The sequence below is a fragment of the Cebus imitator genome, unplaced genomic scaffold, assembly GCF_001604975.1.
Source record: "Cebus imitator isolate Cc_AM_T3 unplaced genomic scaffold, Cebus_imitator-1.0 Scaffold60, whole genome shotgun sequence".
NCBI lineage: Eukaryota > Metazoa > Chordata > Mammalia > Primates > Cebidae > Cebus > Cebus imitator.
In genome coordinates this window covers 4,621,302-4,642,593 of record NW_016107375.1, presented here as the reverse complement: position 1 = coordinate 4,642,593, position 21,292 = coordinate 4,621,302, and the positions used below count along the sequence as shown (strand labels likewise).

At 41.1% G+C, this 21,292-nt stretch overlaps 1 protein-coding gene across 1 annotated transcript in view; it reads left to right on the top strand.

The window, feature by feature from the left end:
• KATNAL2 (katanin catalytic subunit A1 like 2) overlaps positions 1-20,661 on the top strand; it is a 96,574-nt gene extending 75,913 nt beyond the window's left edge. The window contains exons 14-16 of the mRNA XM_017529690.2: positions 17,609-17,771; positions 18,627-18,729; positions 19,244-20,661. Of these exons, the coding sequence (XP_017385179.1) occupies positions 17,609-17,771; positions 18,627-18,729; positions 19,244-19,383 (406 nt within the window). The 3' untranslated portion in view covers positions 19,384-20,661. The remainder of the gene's footprint in view (positions 1-17,608; positions 17,772-18,626; positions 18,730-19,243) is intronic.
• Positions 20,662-21,292: the final 631 nt, after the last annotated feature.

Sequence of the window (21,292 nt, the reverse complement as noted above, 5' to 3'; positions counted from 1 at the left end):
TTTCTCCCGTTCTGTGGTCAGTAGTCTCTCCCTCCCTCCCTCTCTTTGTTCCTTCCTCCTTTCCTTTCCTTTCCTTTCCTTTCTTTTCCTTTCCTTTGTCTTTCCCTCCATCACTCTATCCCTCCCTCATCCTCTCTATCCCTCACTTTCTTTCTCTCTTCCTTCCTTTCTGAACTTTTTTATTCCTTTTTCTCTCTGCCTTACTAAACTTCCCATACGTGTCCCATTTCCCAAGCCTGGGACCTTTCAGAAGACCCTGTACCTGGTTATTCGACAGCAGCACTGTCTAACAGAAATATATTGTGAAGCACATGCATACTTTTATGTTTTCTAGTAGCCACATTTTAAAAAGTAAATAGGTGAAACTGATGTTAGTAACATTTCAAAACATTATTGTAAAATCAATATAAAAATTACTGTGATATTCTAGTTTCTATCTTCATACTAAACTGGAAAAATCCAGCATATGTTTTACACTTACATCACACCTCAGTTCGGAATAACTGTGTTTCAATATCCAAAAGCCACATGTGGCTGGTGCTACCATATGAGAGAGTACAGATCCAGAGACTCATTTGTCTTCCCTCATGCTGCTGTGGCAGAAATGGACAACTGCTTCCCAACATTTATTTTATCATTTGAATTGAAGAATAGAATTTCAACTTGGGGGTTCTGTTTCTCAGTTTTCCCTGCTGTTGGGTGTGGTCAAGGCCAAGTTTCCTTGTTATTTGTGCAGGATGACTCAGGTCCATTTTGTACATTTTGTTCCTGGAATCAGCCATTTATTCATGAAGCCCTGGTGCCTTTAGTGGGAAATGATATCAATATTTAGAGATCACGGTCTCACAATTAGGCCTTTTGATTAGACAGAACTGGGAAATACATATCTTTAAAATAAGAGGCAAATAATGGGTCCATGCTAGTATTCCCCATTCAAATTTAAGATTACAGAGTTTCAATATATTTGATTTTATATTTGTATCTTTTCTCTGTGAAAATGTTTTTAGCATCAATATAATTAATATTCACTTTACCCCAATATCTATAAATATTGTACATGTGTGTATATCACAGAGTTTCTCAGTAATAACACCAATACTATCATGACAGTGACATTCTGATGAGGAAAATGGTACTGACCTGGCCTAACTAAGATGAAAGAGCTAATGCAGGATTTCTCAGCCTCAGAGCTACTGACATTTTCAGGCCAGATAATTCTTTGTGGTGGGACTGTCCTGTGCACTGATGATGTTTACCAGCATCCCTGGCCCTCTGTCCACTAGATGCCAGGAGCACCTCCTCCCCAGCACTTGTAACAACCAAAATAGGTCTTTAAACATTGCCATATGTTTTCTTGGAGGCAAAATCATCCACAATTGAGGAGCACTGGACTAATCTAAGGACTTGATAAACATCACATAGAGACAAACTGACATATATTCCACAGCTAAACTCTCAAGGTTATTTAAAAAAAAAACAAAAACATAAAATAACTGAACTTGGTTTTCTTACACAAAGCGTAGCTTATTACATTAATTTTTCTGTCTCTTGATTTTATTTTAACAAAATATCCTGGCGATCTTTCCAAATAAGTACATAAAGTTCTTCCTTACTCCCTTTATAGCTGCGCAGGGCTCCATTTTGTGTATATGATAATTTATCCCACCAGCCACCTAATGACAGGCATTTGGGTTAATCCTGCTCTTTTGCTATTAAAAAGAATACTGCAGTGAGCAGCAGTGTAGAGATCACACTTGGTATATTTGCTAGTGTATCTTCGGGGTAGGTTCCTCGAAGTAGATTTTGCTGGGTCAAAGGGCTAATGTGCATGAAAATATGGTAGAGCCTGCCAAATCTCCCCGCAGAGGCTGTACCACTTTGTATTCCCACTAGTGTCCTGCTTTCATTACTTAACATGACAGTAAGAACATTTCCAATGTCGTTAAATAACCCTTGAAAATTGGATTTTATAATGGCTGCCCACAATTCCCACACATGAATATACCATCATTCCTTCCGTGTTGAACATATGTGATGATCCCAAACTTTCTGTTATAAATAGCACTGAAATGAACTTCCTTGCATAAAAATCTTTGACTGAAGTTCTGGTTGTTTCCTTAGGACAGATTTCCAGAAGTCAGATTACTGTAGCAGAGGGTTTAGATGTTTCTTAAGTCCCTTGTGACATATTGCTAAAGTCTTTCTATAAGAAAAGAGTATATTTTTTAGCAAGAATATTGGGACAGATATTTTTCTTGGCTTCAGGGTCTTAGATGAGGGAATAGACTTATCTGATTCAAGCAGTCTGTCCTTCTAGGGGAAATAACTAAATCATACCAAATGATGTAAAGACCCAGTCTTAAAATCCCCAAAGAAATTCCTTACAGTTAGTGGCAGTTCTCATCTATTGCATCTTCCGGGGCACTAGGCTATTCTTTACTGCTGGTTAACTTACCGCCATTTTCTCTAGACACATCTATTCTGTCTCAAAGGGGCAATCATTTTCTCCCTTCCCAGCAGTGACAGGTGTGCAGACTTTGTTTATCCAGCGCTTCTCCTCCAAAGAGCACCTTCCCCAGTCTATAACATCACAGAGAATACCAGAAGAAAGAACAGCTCATGTGTGTCAATTGATATATAAACAAGCAAGGAGAGGAATAACAAATGCTGCATCTTTAATATTACTGCTTAAAATAATGGCCACGTAAGAAATTTAGTGAACACAGTTAGGACTAATTTGACGTCCCTTGATTGTTGAGTATTCACAAGCTCAAGCCTACAAGTCAGGAAACAAAATACTGAACAGGGTCATTAACGCAAATGTCATTTTAAAATGTCTGTTTAACCCCCTGGGAGTTTGTACAAATAAGGTATGAAGACTGAATGTATGAAACACGATGAAACTCATGTTTTCCTTGCAGTTTGTAAAAGGGAACAAATCTCAGTAACTCTTAAAAATCAGATACCTGGTATACCAAACTCTGGATCTAAAAATCCCTTAATATTTAGAAAAAAACTTAAGATCCAAGAGATGATTGTACTCAGAATAAAAAGGTTCTTATTCACTTGTGGGGAAAATCAGCAGAGAAAAGAGCTGTCGGTCAGTGGTGGCTCACCTGTGCCTTTGCCTGGTGACTTGAACTTACTTTTTCAGCCAAATTTGAAACCTGCAAGGGGCAACTGCTAACAGGAATGTCTTTGTGTTATCTGTTAACCTACTTCTTCCCATATGAACCCTCTCCTGCTGGTGTAACATTTCTATAGCAATGCATGCATGTGATTGGAGGGATCAGCAGATGTGACCCTTGTTCTTTCCATAGTAACCATGTGCATTTCTGGGCTCCAGGGAGGAGCTGTGCTCTCTGAGGTCAGGCCTTGTAGCCTTGATTGTGCCCTGACTAGATCAATATTTTTCCAAAAGCAGTCTGCCACAGGTCAGCAAGGATTGTGCAAAAATGAGAGGGAGGGAGGGAGGGAGGGAGGGAGGAAGGGATTGTGGTTCCACTTCTGGGCTTTTGCACTCACCTGAGTCTAGAATCTGGAAAGCAGTGGTACTCCCATCCCCTTCCCCTTCGGATATCTGCAGGGCTCTGTTGGTTACCTTCAGGTGTCTGCTCTGATGTCATCTGCTCAGCATTCCACTTAGAATTAAAGCCCCAGCTCCCTATGCTGCATTCTTGCCTTGTGTTTTTTATGTGCTGTCACCAGAAGTGATACTAATTTGGAATTAACAGCGCTTAATATTTACAGCCCCTTGATTTCCTGGGACTCTTCCTTGGCTCGTGGAGAGTCCCCAGCAATGTCCTCATGGTCCTTTGTTTTTGTAAAATTTGTGAAATGGTTTTATTGCTGGAACTGCTTTTGCAAAAATTATAACAGTGGAAAGATTATGGCAGTGAAAGAGATCTGACCTAACCAACCTCCATCTTGCCTTTAATCATTCCTGGGCTCAAGCCAAGCTAACTTTGGGAGACATTTAGTTCATAGCATAAATGATAATAACCCTTTTTGAAAACTATATGGCCTTCCTAAAGGCAATGGAAGACCACCATGTTAGGAGGATGAGAGGAGCCTAACGTTGGTTAAGTTGTTACCAGCCATTATTCTGAAGGTCACAAAATCTGCAACTTCCCCAGTTACTCCTGCAGATAACATCACTACTGTAGAACCTAAAATTGGCCTTTGGAGATATCTTTTAAGGTTTTTGCATTTCTGACAACCCGTGGCTCCACCTGGACCCACCAACCAGTCCTGTGGCTGTCCCCAGAAGAGGACCACTTTCCACACATTCACTTGCCCACCAAACTATCCTTGAAAAAGCCTAGCCTCCGATTTTTTGGGGAGATTGATTTGAGTAATGACTCCATTTACCATGTGGCGTGGCCAGCCTTGTGTTTATTCAATTCTTTTTTTTAATTGCAAAAAAAATAAATAAAAGATCCTATTGCAGGCTGGGCACAGTGGCTTATGCTTATAATCCCAGTGTTTTCTGAGACTGAGGCAGGAGGATTGCTTGAGGCCAGCCTGGACAACATAGCAAGACCTCATCTTAAAAAAAAAAAAAATTATTAAAACATTAGCTAGGCGTGGTGGTGCGTGCCTGTAGTCCCACCCACTCAGGAGGCTGAGGCAGGAGGATAGCTTGAGCCCAGGAGTTCAAGGCCACAGTGAGCTATGATCACACCACTGCACTCCAGCCCAGGCAACAGAGTTGCAACATCCTGTCTCTTAAAAAAAAAAAAAAAAAAGATATTATTGTGCTTTGTGACTCTCTGTGAAAAGTAAGATAGAGAAGTACTTTCACACTTAATCTGACCCCATTCCTTTCCTCAAGGAGCATCTCACAGCATCACCTAAGACCAGTGTTCCATCTGAAAACCTTTTGGAAGACATTAGTTTATATTATCTCACCCTGATCTGATGAATGCATCTTTCATTGCAATTGCATTCAGTCCTCCCTGTAGGCTTTTCATCTTTAATAGTATTTTTGTGCCTACTAGTGGTCAAATCATTTTGCTTGGAATTACTTACATACAAAACTTCACTATCCCACGCAATATCAAGTCCATGACCTTCCATGTATGTTTTCCGGGTGAAACCGAAATGACCAGGAAAGATATACACTGTGCAGGATTTGGTAGGTCCAGTGGGGCGGGCACATGATGACTAGCAGGAGGTTACTAAGCAGTAACTTTGTTCTTGCGTCGTCCACACCTTACTCAGTTTGTTTGATCTCATCGGACAAAAATAACTTTCAGCCTGGATATTCTGGCATTACCTTTTCTTCTTAACAGGGTGAAGGCTGACATGCGAATCATATATTTCAAATCAAATTTAAAACATTACAAAATTACTATAACCATTTTATAGAAAAATTGAGAACTAGAAAAAAATACTTCTGATTTCACCACTGTGATGCAAGTATTACCATCTTTGTATGAACCCCTCTGGTGAAAACGGTTTAGTTATTTATCATCTTTTGCTTCCATATCCTTCTCTGGTAATTTTGTTGTTGTTGTTCTTCCCAAGAGAAAAACAGTTTTCACTCTTTTGGTTATTTAGAAAAGTAAAATTTGTTTATTATAAAAATCATATTTTATATGCTTTATTATTGTTTGCAAGTGAATAGTCTTCACAATAGCAAAGACATGGAATCAACCTAAATGCCCATCAGTGATAGAGCGTATAAAGAAAATGTGGTAAATATACACCATGAATACTATGCAGCCATAAAAAGAATGAGATCATGTCTTTTGTTGGAACATGGATGGAGCTGAAGGCCATCATCCATAGCAAACTAACACAGGAACAGAAAACCAAATACTGCATGTTTTCACTAATAAGTGAGATGGGAACACATGAACACAAAGAAGGGAACACAGCCACTGAGGCCTATTTGAGGGTGGAGGGTGGAGGGTGGGAGGAGAGAGAGGGTGAGAAAAGATAACTGTTGGGTACTGTGCTTTGTACCTAAGTGATGAAATAATCTGTACAACCAATCTCCGTGACATACGTTTACTTATATAACAAACATGTACATGTACCCCTGAACCTAAAATAAAAGTTAAAAAAAGTGAATAGTCCCCTGTAACTATACCCTGGGAAACAATGTTTCTCCAGACTCTTTTACGTGTGTGTGTGTTTAGGGCACACACACAGCAACAAAAATGTGTTGTCCTGTAGATAGAAATCATATTTGTTCTATGGCCTGTTTTTTTCCCTTTATTTAATCTATTGTGGACAACTTTGAAAATCTGCCTAATCCCATATAAAACCCCTTTATATGTGTGTAGCATAGTTGATTTGACTTTTCTTTTTCTTGAACATTTTTAATCTGGTACCAGCCTGTGTGTTTAGCTGGAGTAGGGCAGGTATTATCAAAACACTTTTCTGTTCTGGTAGACTGCCTTTGCTCAGTCCTTTGGCTACCGAGGCTTGTCATGGAGTGTTTGAATCTGTGCATGTTAGCAGTTCTGAATTGCAGGCTTCGCCTGAATTCTACTGGGATGGGTGGGAAGTAAAGAGAAAACCCAGGGAACTCACTGCCACGCCATTCCTCAAGTTCCGAGGTCCCTGGCCAGCCAGTCCTCATCTTCCCACCATTCAGTGTCTCTCCATGTTTATTTCTTGTATTATATCCGGGATTTTTAGTTGTAAGAGGGTGAACTAGAGAAGAATGGGCTACTCCCTCTTGGCCAAAGGGAAAGTCTTATTCATATATTTGTCCATAAACATAATTTATATTACACTCTCTATCAGTGGAGCCTATTTATGTTGTCAGTTTTTTTCTGCCAGCTCTCATTTATGATGGTTTATTACATGTTCTGTAATTTTATGTTATTTATTTACTTACTTATTCATTCATTTTTGAGAGGGTATCTCACTCTATTACCCAGGCTGGAGGGCAGTGATGCAATCTCAGCTCACTGCAACCTTCGCCTCCCAGGCTCAAGTGATCCTCTCACCTCAGTGACCACAGATAGGTGCCACCACGCCTGGCTAGTGTTTTGTAATTTTAGATTGTGAGCTTAATTTAATGAAGTGGTCTCTATCTGTGGGATTATTGCATGTGTCCCTCCAGAGAATATTTTTTTTACTGTGTCAGTCTTTAGACCACTTTAAGCTGATTTCCCTGTTCAGTATTTTTCAGACCATGCCAACAAGAGTAGATCTGTGGTCCTAACTTACCAGTGAACACTTTCTCTCACCCCAAAGTACAAGACAGACAGATTTCCCTGGTGCCTTCCATTGTTAATGGGGAGATTTCCTAATTGACCCTTTGATAGTAGGCATGTGCCCTTCAGCAATACTGAGTTTTTACTTTATGTGGTGGGCCTTGATGCCACCTCCCATCTTGAATGGGCCCAAGACCTTCTATGCCATTTCACGTGTAGCCTTTAAAACTCAAACCTTTTTGTAACCAAGAGACAAACACTCCTAATCAGCCATAGCTTCAACTGTCCAGCTTTCATTTTCAGCTTCCTTTTTATTTTTGGCCCTTGAGAATTTTGGTTGTCTCCTTGAGGGCTCAATTGTGCATTCAAAAGGTATTTCCTATAATTAATTGAGCTTTTTAAGGGACTTTATAACAAGAGAAACTAGTTTATCTTTTTGCTGGAAACAGAGCCAGCCTTCCCATTTTTTTCCTCTCAATTTTGGTAATATATTTTCTGGCAAGAGTAATTGAGGAATATATCTTCTTTGTTGATATTGTAGCAATTAGAAGTAATTTTCCTTCTTCATTATAAAGAAATGATGCTCTCAACCCAAACATCAGTAGGACATAAACTGAACTGATAGCTGCAGACTCTCCTGCAGGATCCTCTGGCCTCATGCTTCTGAACTCACTGCTTAGAATGAGAAGTGTGGTCTCTGGAGACCACATCTGTCAGCTGATTTTCAAAAGTACTGCCCAGCCACGTGGGTTCAAGGAATCATCCCCTAAACTCATTGTTTCCATTATTTTCACTAAATATTAAAATATAACATCTTATTTCCATTGCCCAAGTTGATGCAGCTTTTCTCTACTGATTAGAACTAATGATGATTATAAAATGCTAAAATTTTCAACACAGCAGATTCACCTTCATAAATAATTCCTGGAGGTTAGGGAAGCAGGCCATTTAATATGAGGTCGGTAGCTCTCCTCAAGGTCAGTCATATGTCCAAGTAGTATTTCTTTAAAAAATATATATTTATTTCCTTCACCCACTTTTGAATGGGCTTGTTTTTTTCTTGTAGACCTGTTTTAGTTCTTTGTAAATTCTGAATATCAGCCCTTTGTCAGATGGGTAGACTGCAAAAATGTTCTCCCATTCTGTTGGTTGCCGATTCACTCTAATGACTGTTTCTTTTGCCGTGCAGAAGCTGTGGAGTTTGATTAGGTCCCATTTGTCTATTTTGGCTTTTGTTGCCAATGCTTTTGGTGTTTTGGTCATGAAGTCCTTGCCTACGCCTATGTCCTGAATGGTTTTGCCTAGATTTTCTTCTAGGGTTTTTATGAACAGACACTTTACGAAAGAAGACATACATGAGGCCAACAAACATATGAAAAAATGGTCATCATTACTGGTCATTAGAGAAATGCAAATCAAAACTACATTGAGATACCATCTCATGCCACTTAGAATGGCGATCATTAAAAAATCTGGAGACAACAGATGCTGGAGAGGATGTGGAGAAATAGGAACACTTTTACACTGTTGATGGGAATGTAAATTAGTTCAACCATTGTGGAAGACAGTGTGGCAATTCCTTAAGGACCTAGAAATAGAAATTCCATTTGACCCAGCAATCCCATTACTGGGTATATATCCAAAGGATTATAAATCGTTCTACTGTAAGGACACATGCACACGAATGTTCATTGCAGCACAGTTTACAATAGCAAAGACCTGGAACCAACCTAAATGCCCATTGATGATAGACTGGACAGGAAAAATGTGGTACATATACACCATGGAATATTATGCAGCCATCAAAAACGATGAGTTCGTGTCCTTTGTAGGGACATGGATGAACCTGGAAACTATCACTTTCAGCAAACTGACACAAGAGCAGAAAATCAAACACTGCATGTTCTCACTCATAGGTGGGTGTTGAACAATGAGAACACATGGACACAGGGAGCGGAGCACTACACATTGGGGTCTGTTGTGGGGAAATGGGGGAGGGAAGGGGAGGTGGGGAGGCAGGGAGAGATAGCATGGGAGAAATGCCAGATATAGGTGAAGGGGAGGAAGTCACTGCCATGTGTGTACTTATGCAACAATCTTGCATGTTCTTCACATGTACCCCAAAACCTAAAATGCAAAATTATATATATAGAGAGAGACTAGGTTATAAGACTGGCTAATTTTTGTATTTTTGGTAGAGCTGGGGTTTCACCATGTTGCCAAGGTTGGTCTCAAACTCCTGGACTCAACTGCTCCACCTGCCTCGGCCTCTCAAAGTGCTGGGATTACAGGCTTGAGCCACCATGTCCAGTCAAAGTGGTATTTCTTTCTTTCTTTTTTCTGAGACAGAGTCGCACTCTGTCCCCCAGGCTGGAGTGCAGTGGCACAATCTTGACTGACTGCAACCTTCACCTCTCAGGTTCAAGCAATTTTCCTGCCTCAGCCTCCTGAGTCGCTGGGATTACAGTTATCCACCACCATGCCTGGCTCATTTTTGTATTATTAGTAGAGATGGGGTTTCACCGTGTTAAGTCAGCCTGATCTCAAACTCCTGACCTTAGGTGATAATGCCCCCCTCAGCCTCCCAAAGTGCTGGGATTACAGGCATGAGCCACCATGCCTGGCCCTAAATAGTATTTCTTGAACACCTGTTGAGTATTTATTCTGTGTGATGGAGGGAGGAGGAATCCATGTCATATGGTCCATAATCTTTGGCTTCTGGAAACTGGCAATCTGATTGAACAATCAATGGGAAGAAACACAAATAACTATGAGGTGGACATACAGCCAGAACCGTGTGACTGGTACAGACAATAATAAGTAGAACAAAATTATACAAGGGAAAGAGGCAATTTCTGATGACATATAGTTTTAGAAGCCTTTATGAGGTAGAAAGACTCCACTTTTGATAGATGTGAAAGTTCCACATAAGGAAAATGGCCTGAGTAGAAACTGAGAACTAGGATGGCAAAAGTGGATTCTAAGAATGGCAAGCAGATCAGTTTGGCCCAAGTGGGAACTGCAGATGGGTGACAGTTGATGCTGGGTTCACTGTGGAAGACAAAGTACCCTTGAATGCTTAGTCACTGGCTCCATATAATCAACCACAGAATGTTAACAAATATTAATATTAATCTGCTTTTCCAGAGTTTTCCTGACCGCTCAGTTCATGGTGTTACACAGACATGCTGCAAAGACTTCACTTTTAAAACTGAAGGTTGCTTTCTCTTATCATGCTGATAATTTAATACATTTTAACTAGTGAAGGAATAAACTAGAATTATGTTGCTTCCACATTCTGTAAAATTTGGAATGATCTCTGTCCCAGGAACCCTGGTTTAACAGTGGAGACAAGACAAGGGACTTAGGAAGGTACCTGAGGGTTGACACAGGTGCTCAGTTGATCGGGTGCAAGGCCTTGGAGCCTGATGTAAACTGTGGAAGTGGCCAATGGGTGCTGCGCCTTTTATCCAGCAGTGGACACGGGTCCAGTGGATGGGACTCTGAGGTCTGTAAGCCTTCGCTGCACTTCACACTTGCTGTACACCAGCAGCTCATGCTTGCTGGTAGTTTTGACCTTCAAGGTGATAGAAGTACCAGCAAAACAAAAGGAGGAGATATTAAAACAGAATAACTAGGTTCAAAACTCTAAGTGCAAGGGCTAAGGGGAGTGCTTTCTGGTTCCCACAGGTTACATTTTTTTATATAAATATATTGGCATAAAGAGTGATTCCTGGGTACATTCCATTTGTCCTTCGTTTCCTCCCTCATATGATTATATGATTATTGATGTCATGAAAAGTGCATTCATCAGGCCTGGCTGTCAGAGAGTTGCACTTATTTTGCGCCCACAAGCAGTTTTGAGGTGAATCTCTTGCTTTAGGGCATTAGCTGATCAATACAGACATCTGTAATGAGGGATTGTTTTCCACAGCCTCTGCATGACTCCATTTTCCTAGGGCATTCTGGAGGGTTCTGGACTTCCTTTAGACAGGAAGTCACTCTGAATGGGATGGGGACAGCAGGAAGAAGGAACCCCTATGAAAGAATCTTTCTGCTTTAGCAGCCTGTCTTTCAGAAGCGAGCAGCTGATCCAAAGGAAAGGGCTTGGAAGAAAATACAGCAACTGCTCATCACTCCTTGCTCTGCTATTTCTGGGGGCTTATTTTCTCTTCCCTTGGGGTTTTCAGTCTGATATCACCTCTTATTTTGTCTTTGAAATTTATAGGATCAATGATCCCACAGGCCAAGGCCCAATCTTCTATATTACTGCCTTTAATTACATATAAGGAAGAGGGTGTCTTATTTGTTTCTGTATATTCGAGGCACAGCAGTAACAAAACACATGGCAGGCGGTAAATACTGCTGAATGGCACTGAATTCCTAAGGTATACATGTAATGACTGGGAGTCACTGCACCCAATCTCCGGGATGGGTGCAGTGGCTCATGCCTGTAATCTCAGCACTTTGGGAGTCTGAGGCGGGTGAATCACTTAAGGTCAGGAGTTTCAGACCAGCCTGGCCAACATGGTAAAACCCCCTTTCTACTAAAAATACAAAAAAAAAAAAAAAAATAGGCCAGCACGGTGGCACACACTTGTAATCCTGGCTACTCAAGAGGCTGAGGTGGGAGAATCACTTGAACCTAGGAGCTGGAGGTTGCAGTGATCTGAAATCGCACACAGGCTGGACGACAGAGTGAGACTCCATCTCAAAAAAAAAAAAAGAACCTTCTTTTCTCTCCTTTTCATCTTCACCTTTTCCTCCCACTAATTCAGTTACAACTCTCTGCTGTCTAGATGGACTCTTGATACATTGAGACATGTCAGGCATTCTATGAATTTCATCTCCTTGGAGAGAAGGCTGGTAACAGCCTTCTTACCAGCTCCAGGCTGACCTGCTTGTCCTGCACCCAGTCCATAGCAGAAACCCTGGGATTCCCCATCGTCCTCCTGGAGGGCCCTTCACTCTCTGCGTCAGAGCTTCTGTTTCTTGAATCCCTTATAGTCCTTTGGTTTGGTTTACTCTCCTCCTTTGGAGAGAATCCCCCGATGTTTTCCTGATAAGGGTACATGGTAGGTATACCTTTTTAGACCTTGCATGTTGAAAATATCTTTATCCTCCAACTTAATTGATGTCTTCATCAAGAGATAGATTTCTATGATAGAAATTATTTTTCATCTGAATTCTGAAGGCAGTGTTCTATTTTCTTGTAATGTCTCACATTGCTGTTGAGAAGTCTTATTGATCTATTGTACGTAACCCGTTTTTTTTCTCTGGAAGCTTTTATGATCCTTTCTTTGTTCTCCAGGTTCTGAAATTTTACCACGATATGACTTGGGAGTCCACTAGCAGTTAATTGAGGCACAGGCTCAGGGACTCACTGAGTTAAATCTTCGTGTCTGCTTCACAGGGTTGTTGTGAGAATTAAATGAATTAATGTCTGTAAAATGCTTGAGACACTGCCTGCCACTTAGTAACTACTAGTTAAGCATTTTCTTTTATTAATATTTCACATACAGAAAATTATGTCTTAGAGTTCTGGAAAGTTTTCTTAAATTATTTCTTTGATATCCTCCCTTCTGTTTTCTGTGTCCTTTTTTTTTTTTTTTTTTAATCTCCTATTGTCTGTTGGCTCTTCTGTAATAATGTTCTCATTTAAAAATTTAAAAAACCATTTCTGTTTTCTCCAAGATTCTTTACATTTTCTCCCATTTATTTGTTTTGGGCTCTGTCTTTAAGTTAGAGGAGTTTCATAGATGTAGATCTTGGCTGCCTAATGTTTGGGAAAGGGATTAACAAAACCCACAGGAAGCTCTGTGCATGTGAGAAAGGCTTGCCAACTGTGGGCTCCATGTATTGAGATTTGACTGGGTTTGTGTTGGGAAACTCCCAATATCAGTGTCCTTAGGTCTTTCTGTTTGGCTGGTCAGATTGCCAACTGACGATTCTTGCAATCTGCTGCCTGGAGGGCAAGAGTTTGGCTGCTAATAGTCTAGAGATAGTCGTTATATCATTGCTTCAATACAGTCCACTATTTTCAACTGAGCCTGGTGTTTCCCAGCCTGGAGACCCTCCATTTTACCCTCTGCCAGGGTATGAGAGAGGCAACTACCCTGCTATTGGAGGTGGAGGAAAAAATCTGTTGTCTAACTTTTTTTATACAAACTGGCAATCAAACCCCGTATTTTCAACTGACCCTCACCCTCACCTCTAAAAGTAGAAGATACTGCCAAGTCTCTTGGGGAATCTGTGACTCAGATTGTTTCCTGGCTTTCTTTACTGCTGATGTGGAAAGCACCTTCTCAGTTCCACTTAGTTTCTTTTCCACATCATTATGCTTTCAAACCTTTGGTTCAATCAGTTCTTCTCCAATTCTCTTTGCTTTTGTGGTTTATGCCATTAAAAAACTGTTTCAGTGGTGTTTAGTAGGAGGAAGCAGAGGTGATTGTGTTTATCCCCAAATTTAAGTGCAGTCTTAGTTAATTTAAAGCTCATCAACAATGAAGTGTAATATGGTTTGCTCGTCCCCACCCAAAATCTCATCTTCAATTATAATCCTCATAATCCCCATGTGTCAAGGACTGGGCCAGGTGGAGGTAATTGAATCATGATGGTGGTTTCCCCCATGCTGTTCTCATGATAGTGAGTTCTGCGATCTCACTGCGCCATGATGGTTTTGTAAGCGCCTAGCATTTCCCCTGCTTTCACTCACTCTGTCCTGTCACCCAATAAAGAAAGTGCCTTTTTCTCTCCTTTGCCTTCCACCATGATTGTAAGTTTCTTGAGGCCTCCCCAGATAGGTGGAACTGTGAGTCAATTAAACCTCTTTCCTTCATAAATTACCCAGTTTTGGGTATTTCTTCATAGCAGTATGAGAATGGACTAATACACTATTTTTATTTCCACCTTAGTAACACAGACACCCTTCTGTTGGAACATCCTTGGGTATGAAGGACAATGTATTTTTGTGGCTTATATGCAGGGGTGATATGCAAAATATTGAACAACTGGTGTGGTGTGGGTGCTGACCAATCGAGAGAAAGAGCATCACTCTTGCTGCCTTCTGGCTGCATATTATTGCCAAGTATGAACCAGGAAGAAAGCATTTGAAGCAGAGATAAGCACATCCTGAATTGGAGTGCTAGGCAAAGTGCTGCGTGAAGCATGGTTTTTTCTTTTCCTTGACCCTGTGCCTTGAATATAAATGTGCCTTGAGAGGGGGAATGACTGTGCAAGGCAAGAGGTGGCTGCTGAGTCTCTGATGTGAGATGAATGTCAACAGGGTGAGACTGATAAAGAACAAAGCAAGTGCAAAAAGAAATAGGTCATTGTTACTGTCGGTAAGGCACCCCTGAACTATGGATTCTCAGCTCAGGGTTAGATGAACAATAGGAAAGGAAAAGGCACACTCTTTAAAGAAATCTGGATGCTGTAATTTAGGATTCAGATATGTTCCCTGAAAGTATGTTTTCAATTTAAAAAGAAATATTGTAACATAGATTCAGAAAGAGAATAAGTGGGAGGACAGTTTAGACGTTCTCAGTGTTTTTTTGGATCAGAAATACATGGTGTTTTAAAAAAAAAGAAAATTTTGAAATTAAATTTTATTAAAAAAATTTTATTTCTGTGACTCAGGCTGGTGTGCAGTGGTGTGATCTCGGCTCACTGCAGCCTCAGCCTCCTGGGCTCAGGTGATTCTCCCACCTCAGCCTCCCAAGTAGCTGAGCCTATAGGCGTGCATCACCACACCCAGCTAATTTTATTTATATTGTGTAGAGATGGGGTCTCACTATGTTGCCCAGTTTAGTCAATGAATCGCCTCCCTCAGCTTCTCCAAGGGCTGGGATTACAGGCGTGAAGTACTGCACCCAGCTCATTGTTACTCTTTATCAGTGGTTAGGCTAAGGCCAACATACAGGAATTTCCTAATTTCTATCCTAGAACATCAGGTAATTCACAGACTCACACTCAAGATGATGATCTATTGATAAGATGAATGGTAATTTAGAGTAGCCAAATAGCCTCAGCTGATGAGGGAAAGCTCTGCTTTACATAATAGTGCTATGTAACTTCATAATAAATCCAAATAATATATTTGGAATGAAAAATCCAGGCTGGGTGTGGTGGCTTACACCTGTAATTCTAGCACTTTGGGAGGTTGAGGTAGGTGACTGCTTGAGTGCAGGAGTTCAAGAGTTATCAGCCTGGATAACGTGGTGAAACTGCTTCTGAAAAAATATAAAAATTTTTAATTTTTTTTGGAACTACAGGGCTCACACCTGTAGTTCCAGCTACTTTGGGGGCTGAGGCAGAAGGATCGCTTGAGCCCAGGAGGTGGAGGTTGCAGTGAGCTGAGATGGCACAACTGCACTCCAGCCAAAGGAAGACCCTGTCTAAAAAAAAAAAAAAAAAAAAATCCAAGTATGTGTGTATGTCTGTGTTTGTGTGTTTAATCAGCATTTGCAACCTCCAGTGAAATAATTGATTCAGACAAAGATCATTAATAGATGCTAAAACCGTTAGTTGAAAGGGTGTAGGGAATTGGGCATTCCCATGGTGCCAAAGTATTGTACATAAAATACTACTTGCTGAGAGAAGATGTTTTTCTTTACAATGAAGAGTTCCATGGCCACTATAAAATCAAACACCATACCAAGAGTGAGACACACAGACATGTGGATCCTGATGAATATGAAAACAGAACATCATCTATGCAGTATGCTTGCCAAAAAATATTTACCCTGAATCTCATCAAGCTTTTAGAACTAACCTCCCTCTTAGACAGGGAATAGAGGAACCAGTTATGTGATATCACAAGGAAAGCATCAGACAAATTCAGAATGTGGGACATTCTCCAGCTGACCCTGTGTTTTCAAAAAGGGTCTAGGGCAAGTAGGCTGGCCTAGATTAAAAGAAATTTAAGAGACATAACCATAAATAATGCATATTTACTGGATTTTGTCAGAAAATGAAAGATATTTTGGGGATGGTTGGAGAATTTTATTTTTTTAACTTGTATTTAAGCTCAGGGGTATATGTACAGGTTTGTTGTATAGGTGAATTTGTGTCATGGGGGTTTGTTGTACAGATTATTTCATCACCCAGGTATTAAGTATAGTACCCGATAGTTATTTTTCCTGATCCTCTCCCTCCTCCCACCCTCCACCTTGATTGGAGAATCTGAATATAGACTGAGCACTAGACACATTACAGAATCAGTTTTGCCAGGTGTCATAATGATATTGTGGCTATGTAAGCAAATGTCCTTCTTTGGAAATGCATGCTAAAATATTTAGGGATGAGGTTTCAGGAAATAAATTACTTTGAAATAATTTAGCAAGAATAGGTAGATAAAGAGATATGATGCAGATATGGCAGAATGTGAACTGCTGTTCAATCAAAATGGTAGTATATGGATGTTCAATTGTTTTATTCTACTTCTATGTTTGTTTGAAATTTTTATATTAAGAAGTGTATTAGTCCATTTCCACACTGCTAATGAAGACATACCCAAGAAAGAAAAAAATTAATTGGACTTACAGTTCCACATGGATGGGGAGGCCTCAGAATCATGGTAGGAGGTGAACGGCACTTCTTACATGGTGGTGGCAAGAGAAAATGAGGAAGATGCAAAAGCAGAAACCGCTGATAAAACCATCAGATCTTGTGAGACTTATTTACTACCATGAGAAGAGTATGGGGGAAACCTCCCCCGTGATTCAAATTATCTCCCACTGGATCCCTCCCACAACACGTGGGAATCATGGAGTACAATTCAAGATGAGATTTGGGTAGGGACACAGAGTCAAACCATATCAAGAAGTTTAAGGAAATGGCCAGGAGATTAAAAATTACAGAAATTTGGCCTGACAGTTTGAGAAGGAGCAAAAGTGAGTGTATGAAAGAGCCGTATTTGCATTGGGCACCCCGGCAGGGCCATTGGTGCTAAGTTCGCCAATGTAATGAAATGAGGTGGTCATTCACTCCAGGACAGAGTTTTGGAAGAATTAACGTACTTAGAGTGCCCAAGTTATTGTCAGCCATAATATACTTACTGGCAAGATCAGATTGAATAATTCATGTTACAACTGCAATGAGAATACTCATGATTGCTCGTTGTTAGTTGGGTTTTGTACCCCAAATTAAGTAACCTAAAATTACTTTCTTTTCATTAGGGGTTTTCGAGGATATGTTCTTTTTCTTTCCTTCCTTCCTTCCATTCATTTTTCCGTCCCTCCCTCACTTCTCTTTTTCTCTTTCACCAATTTCTTTCTCCAAATAATATTGTCCCATCCACTCAGGCACAGATGTAGAGTGACAGTTAGAATGCAGAACTGCTTCTTGCAATGCTAAATTGTTCTTAAAGTACAGTTATTACTCAGGAAGTGTGTTTGCAGCCCTGTCCAGCTCCATTCCTGGTGTCATTTCAGGGAGCTGGACTGTGCCATGTTACGCCGCCTGGAGAAGAGGATTCTGGTCGATCTCCCCAGCCAGGAAGCCAGGCAGGCCATGATCCACCACTGGCTGCCCCCTGTGAGCAAGAGCAGGGCCTTAGAGCTGCGCACAGAGCTGGAGTACAGTTTGCTGAGCCAGGTCAGCTGCCCTGGAGAGGGAAACGTGTAGGTCAAAGGCCCACCATATGGCCATCTTGTAGATCAGGTCTTACCATGAGCCACTAGGGGCTTGAGACACTTAGAAAAGATCCAAGCTGCCCCGTAATGCAATGGGCCTCTTCATGGAATAAGCTCCTTGTCATTTAAAAATATTCAGAGAGGGAGAAACGACGTGAGGCAGTGGAAACAGCATAGGGTTTAGACTCAGAGAACCTATGGTCAGATCCTGGCCCTGCTGCTTGTTAGCTGTATGACCTCAGAGAAGTCACTTACTTTCTGAGCCTCAGTTTCTTCATCTGTAAAATGGGTAGGAGATGAGCAATAAAGAATGACTGCGATGATTACATAACAGAAAAGCTCCAGGTACATGACTATTATCCCCATTATCACTGGTGTCTATTCCCAGGGTGTTGTAGAAACGTTGCCTGCTTTTGGTGAACATTTGAACACCATGTTCTCTGAAGTTCCTAAAAGGCAGGTATGAACTTATTCACAAGAACAAACATACCTACCAAATTTGATCATCCTTGGATTTGAGCACAGGGGCCCTGATAGGCTAACTTGGGCAGTCCGTTCCTTCAACTGGCATCTTATAGCATATTTCGATGGTGTTGGAAAGCCATGCTTGCCCAGCTGCTTAGGTTATCCCAACATGCTAGCAGGGCCTCTTCCTCAAGCAATGTTTATCTGGGAGTCTTTTTAGGGTGTTCATGTGTTCATGGGTGACAGATACAAAATCTACACAGGGCTTCTGATACTGGGTCCTGCCTGTAAGAATGTAATGGCCAGGAGCATTCTGCCCACTGACCAATGGCTGGCTTTGTGGCTGTTTCAGGAGACCGAGGGCTACTCAGGTTCAGACATTAAGCTCGTCTGCAGGGAGGCAGCCATGCGGCCTGTGAGGAAGATCTTCGATGCACTTGAAAATCACCAGTCAGGTATGGTTTGGATCACGGTGAAGGTGTTCTGGGAAATTTGTGTAAAAATCTCACTCTCACCAGCAGATGGAGCCTGGTGCCTGTTTCTGGTGTGTCTTTACACTTGCAGCACATTTTTTGGTCAAATCACACCTCATGCACTCAACTCATTCCTTCCTTTGGTGTTCTAATTCAGATCGACTTTGCACACAGATGATAAACTCCTTAGGGCTCAGGCTTTTATTTCTCTGGCACACTGATGTTGGGCAGGGTCCATTTGAGGTACTATATAAATATTAAATAATACTTTGATAACAATACATTTAAGTCACATTTTTTGTCTGGGCCTTAGGGGCTGACTCAGTTGTACATTAAAGAATTTTTCCCCAGCCCTCTTTAGTCTTGCCTTTTGCTGCATTAACCATTAAGAATGCTGCATTATGCATTGTCTTGAAAGAAGGTCTATTAGCGTTTCAAGAGCATTGATCACCAAGAGGTCGATTGTTGTGCTGTTACTGTTGTGTTCTTATCCTAGAAAGCAGCAACTTACCAGGGATTCAGTTGGATACAGTAACCACCGCTGACTTTCTGGATGTGCTAACTCACACCAAGCCCTCCGCAAAGAATCTGGCTCAGAGATACTCAGCCTGGCAAAGAGAGTTCGAGTCTGTTTGAAACCACGTTTACCCTAACCTAACCACAAAGGCTTCCTAGTTTATTAGTGTCCGTGGGAGAACAAAATGATTGGAATGGAAAAGAAAATTATTTTTGAAGACTGGATTAATTTGGGCCACTGTATTCTTTTGAATAGCTGAGATATATTTATTAATTTACCATTACTGATGTCAGCAAAATATTGAGGGTTTCAATTACATACACATACACAGACACACACACAGACACACACACACACAGAGACACACACACACACACACACACACACACACAGAGTATTAGGTTATACAATGGAGATTTTTTTTGACAATTAGACTCCATAAAAGTTTAATGAACAATTTTCTGTAATGTTACTCATTTGTAAACTTTTGGAGAAAAAGATGTACTTAGAAAAGTTGTGTTGACCACACACAGGACGATCCTGAGTTGGGGCAGCCAAGAAGAAGCGACAGGCACTGCCCAGCTGACAGTCCCAGGGTGGAGAAGGACAGGAGCAGAGAAGGCAATGTAGTCTGTTTCTCATTCTGGACAATATTCTGAATCTCATCAGCTCTCCCTAATTCTGACCCCATTCAGCTTTGTCAGCAGCAAACCCCTCCCAAAGTAGGCCCCACTCAGAAATGTCACTAAGCATTTTGATCCTAGAACTAATAGCCTGGGTGACTAGCACACCATCACCACCAGCTGGCAATTTGACTGTTTTGGGTTCTGGCCCCCAATAACATCTTTTCACTCTTCCCATCTCACATTCGGTGTGCTCTGCCCTTCTCTTTCCATTGCCACAGCTTCTCATCAGATCCAAAGCTTAGGATGGGGCACCTGAGCTTCTAGAACACTTGTTCCAAGTCCTCCCTGCTTTTAGGCTCTTCCCCACTCAAGGGGTTATAAACAGCTAGAAGCATCTCTCTCAGAAACGCACAATCCGAGGCATCTACTTTCAGTCCTTGATAAATTTTGAAGGCTTCCAGTAAGTAATGCCACTTCTTTTCCCCACTAGAACTTAACCTATGGGAAATTACCTTCTTTTTTCTTTCTTGCCTTGTTTTCATCATCCCTGCAGACAGACTCTTCAAGAGAGAAAAACCTTCCAGAAAAAGTGACACTTTGGATAACTAAGTAACCCAAATAATTTTACGCCAAGCAAAACCACTGCATTTTTTGGGGGTATTGATTATTTTGAGATTATCCTCAAATGCCTCTTTAAACATCATTTCATGGAAAATGTCAAATTGAAAATATACCTCATTTAACAAATTGGAAATAAAAGATTTCATCTCAGTACATCCTTAAACTTCTTTAGGAGCATGAGGCACTACACTACACAGCACCAGTGACATAAAGCATACAGAGTCCCCAGCCCCCAGGTCATGGATCCATAGTACCCATCTGTGGATTGTTAGGAACTGGGTTGCACAGCAGGAGGTGAGTGTTACTGCCTGAGCTCCACCTCCTGTCAGATCATCGATGGCACTAGATTTTCATAGGACCGTGAACTCTATTATTAACTGTGCATGTGAGGGATCTAGGTTATGCACTCCTTATGAGAATCTAACTAATGCCTACTGATCTGAGGTGGAACAGTTTCATCCCAAAATAATCCAGCCCCTGCCCCCCACTCAGGTCCTGTCCGTGGAAAGATTGTCTCCCACGAAACAGTCCCTGGTGCCAAGAAGGTTGGAGATCACTGATCTGGAAGGCTCTCCATTGAATGGCCTCAGACTAATGTACTGCCCAAGTTCCGATGTCTTTGTGGTTTTGGGGGTTTGTTCTTGTCAGGCCATCAGCTGACATTTCTTGTAGCTGCTAGTCCATTCGCTTATGGCCACTACCGTTATTTCTAATTTCATAAAATTTCAACTGCTGTTGCTAATTTGCTGTGGTTGGAAAGTTGGTGCTGTGCCCAAGAGTG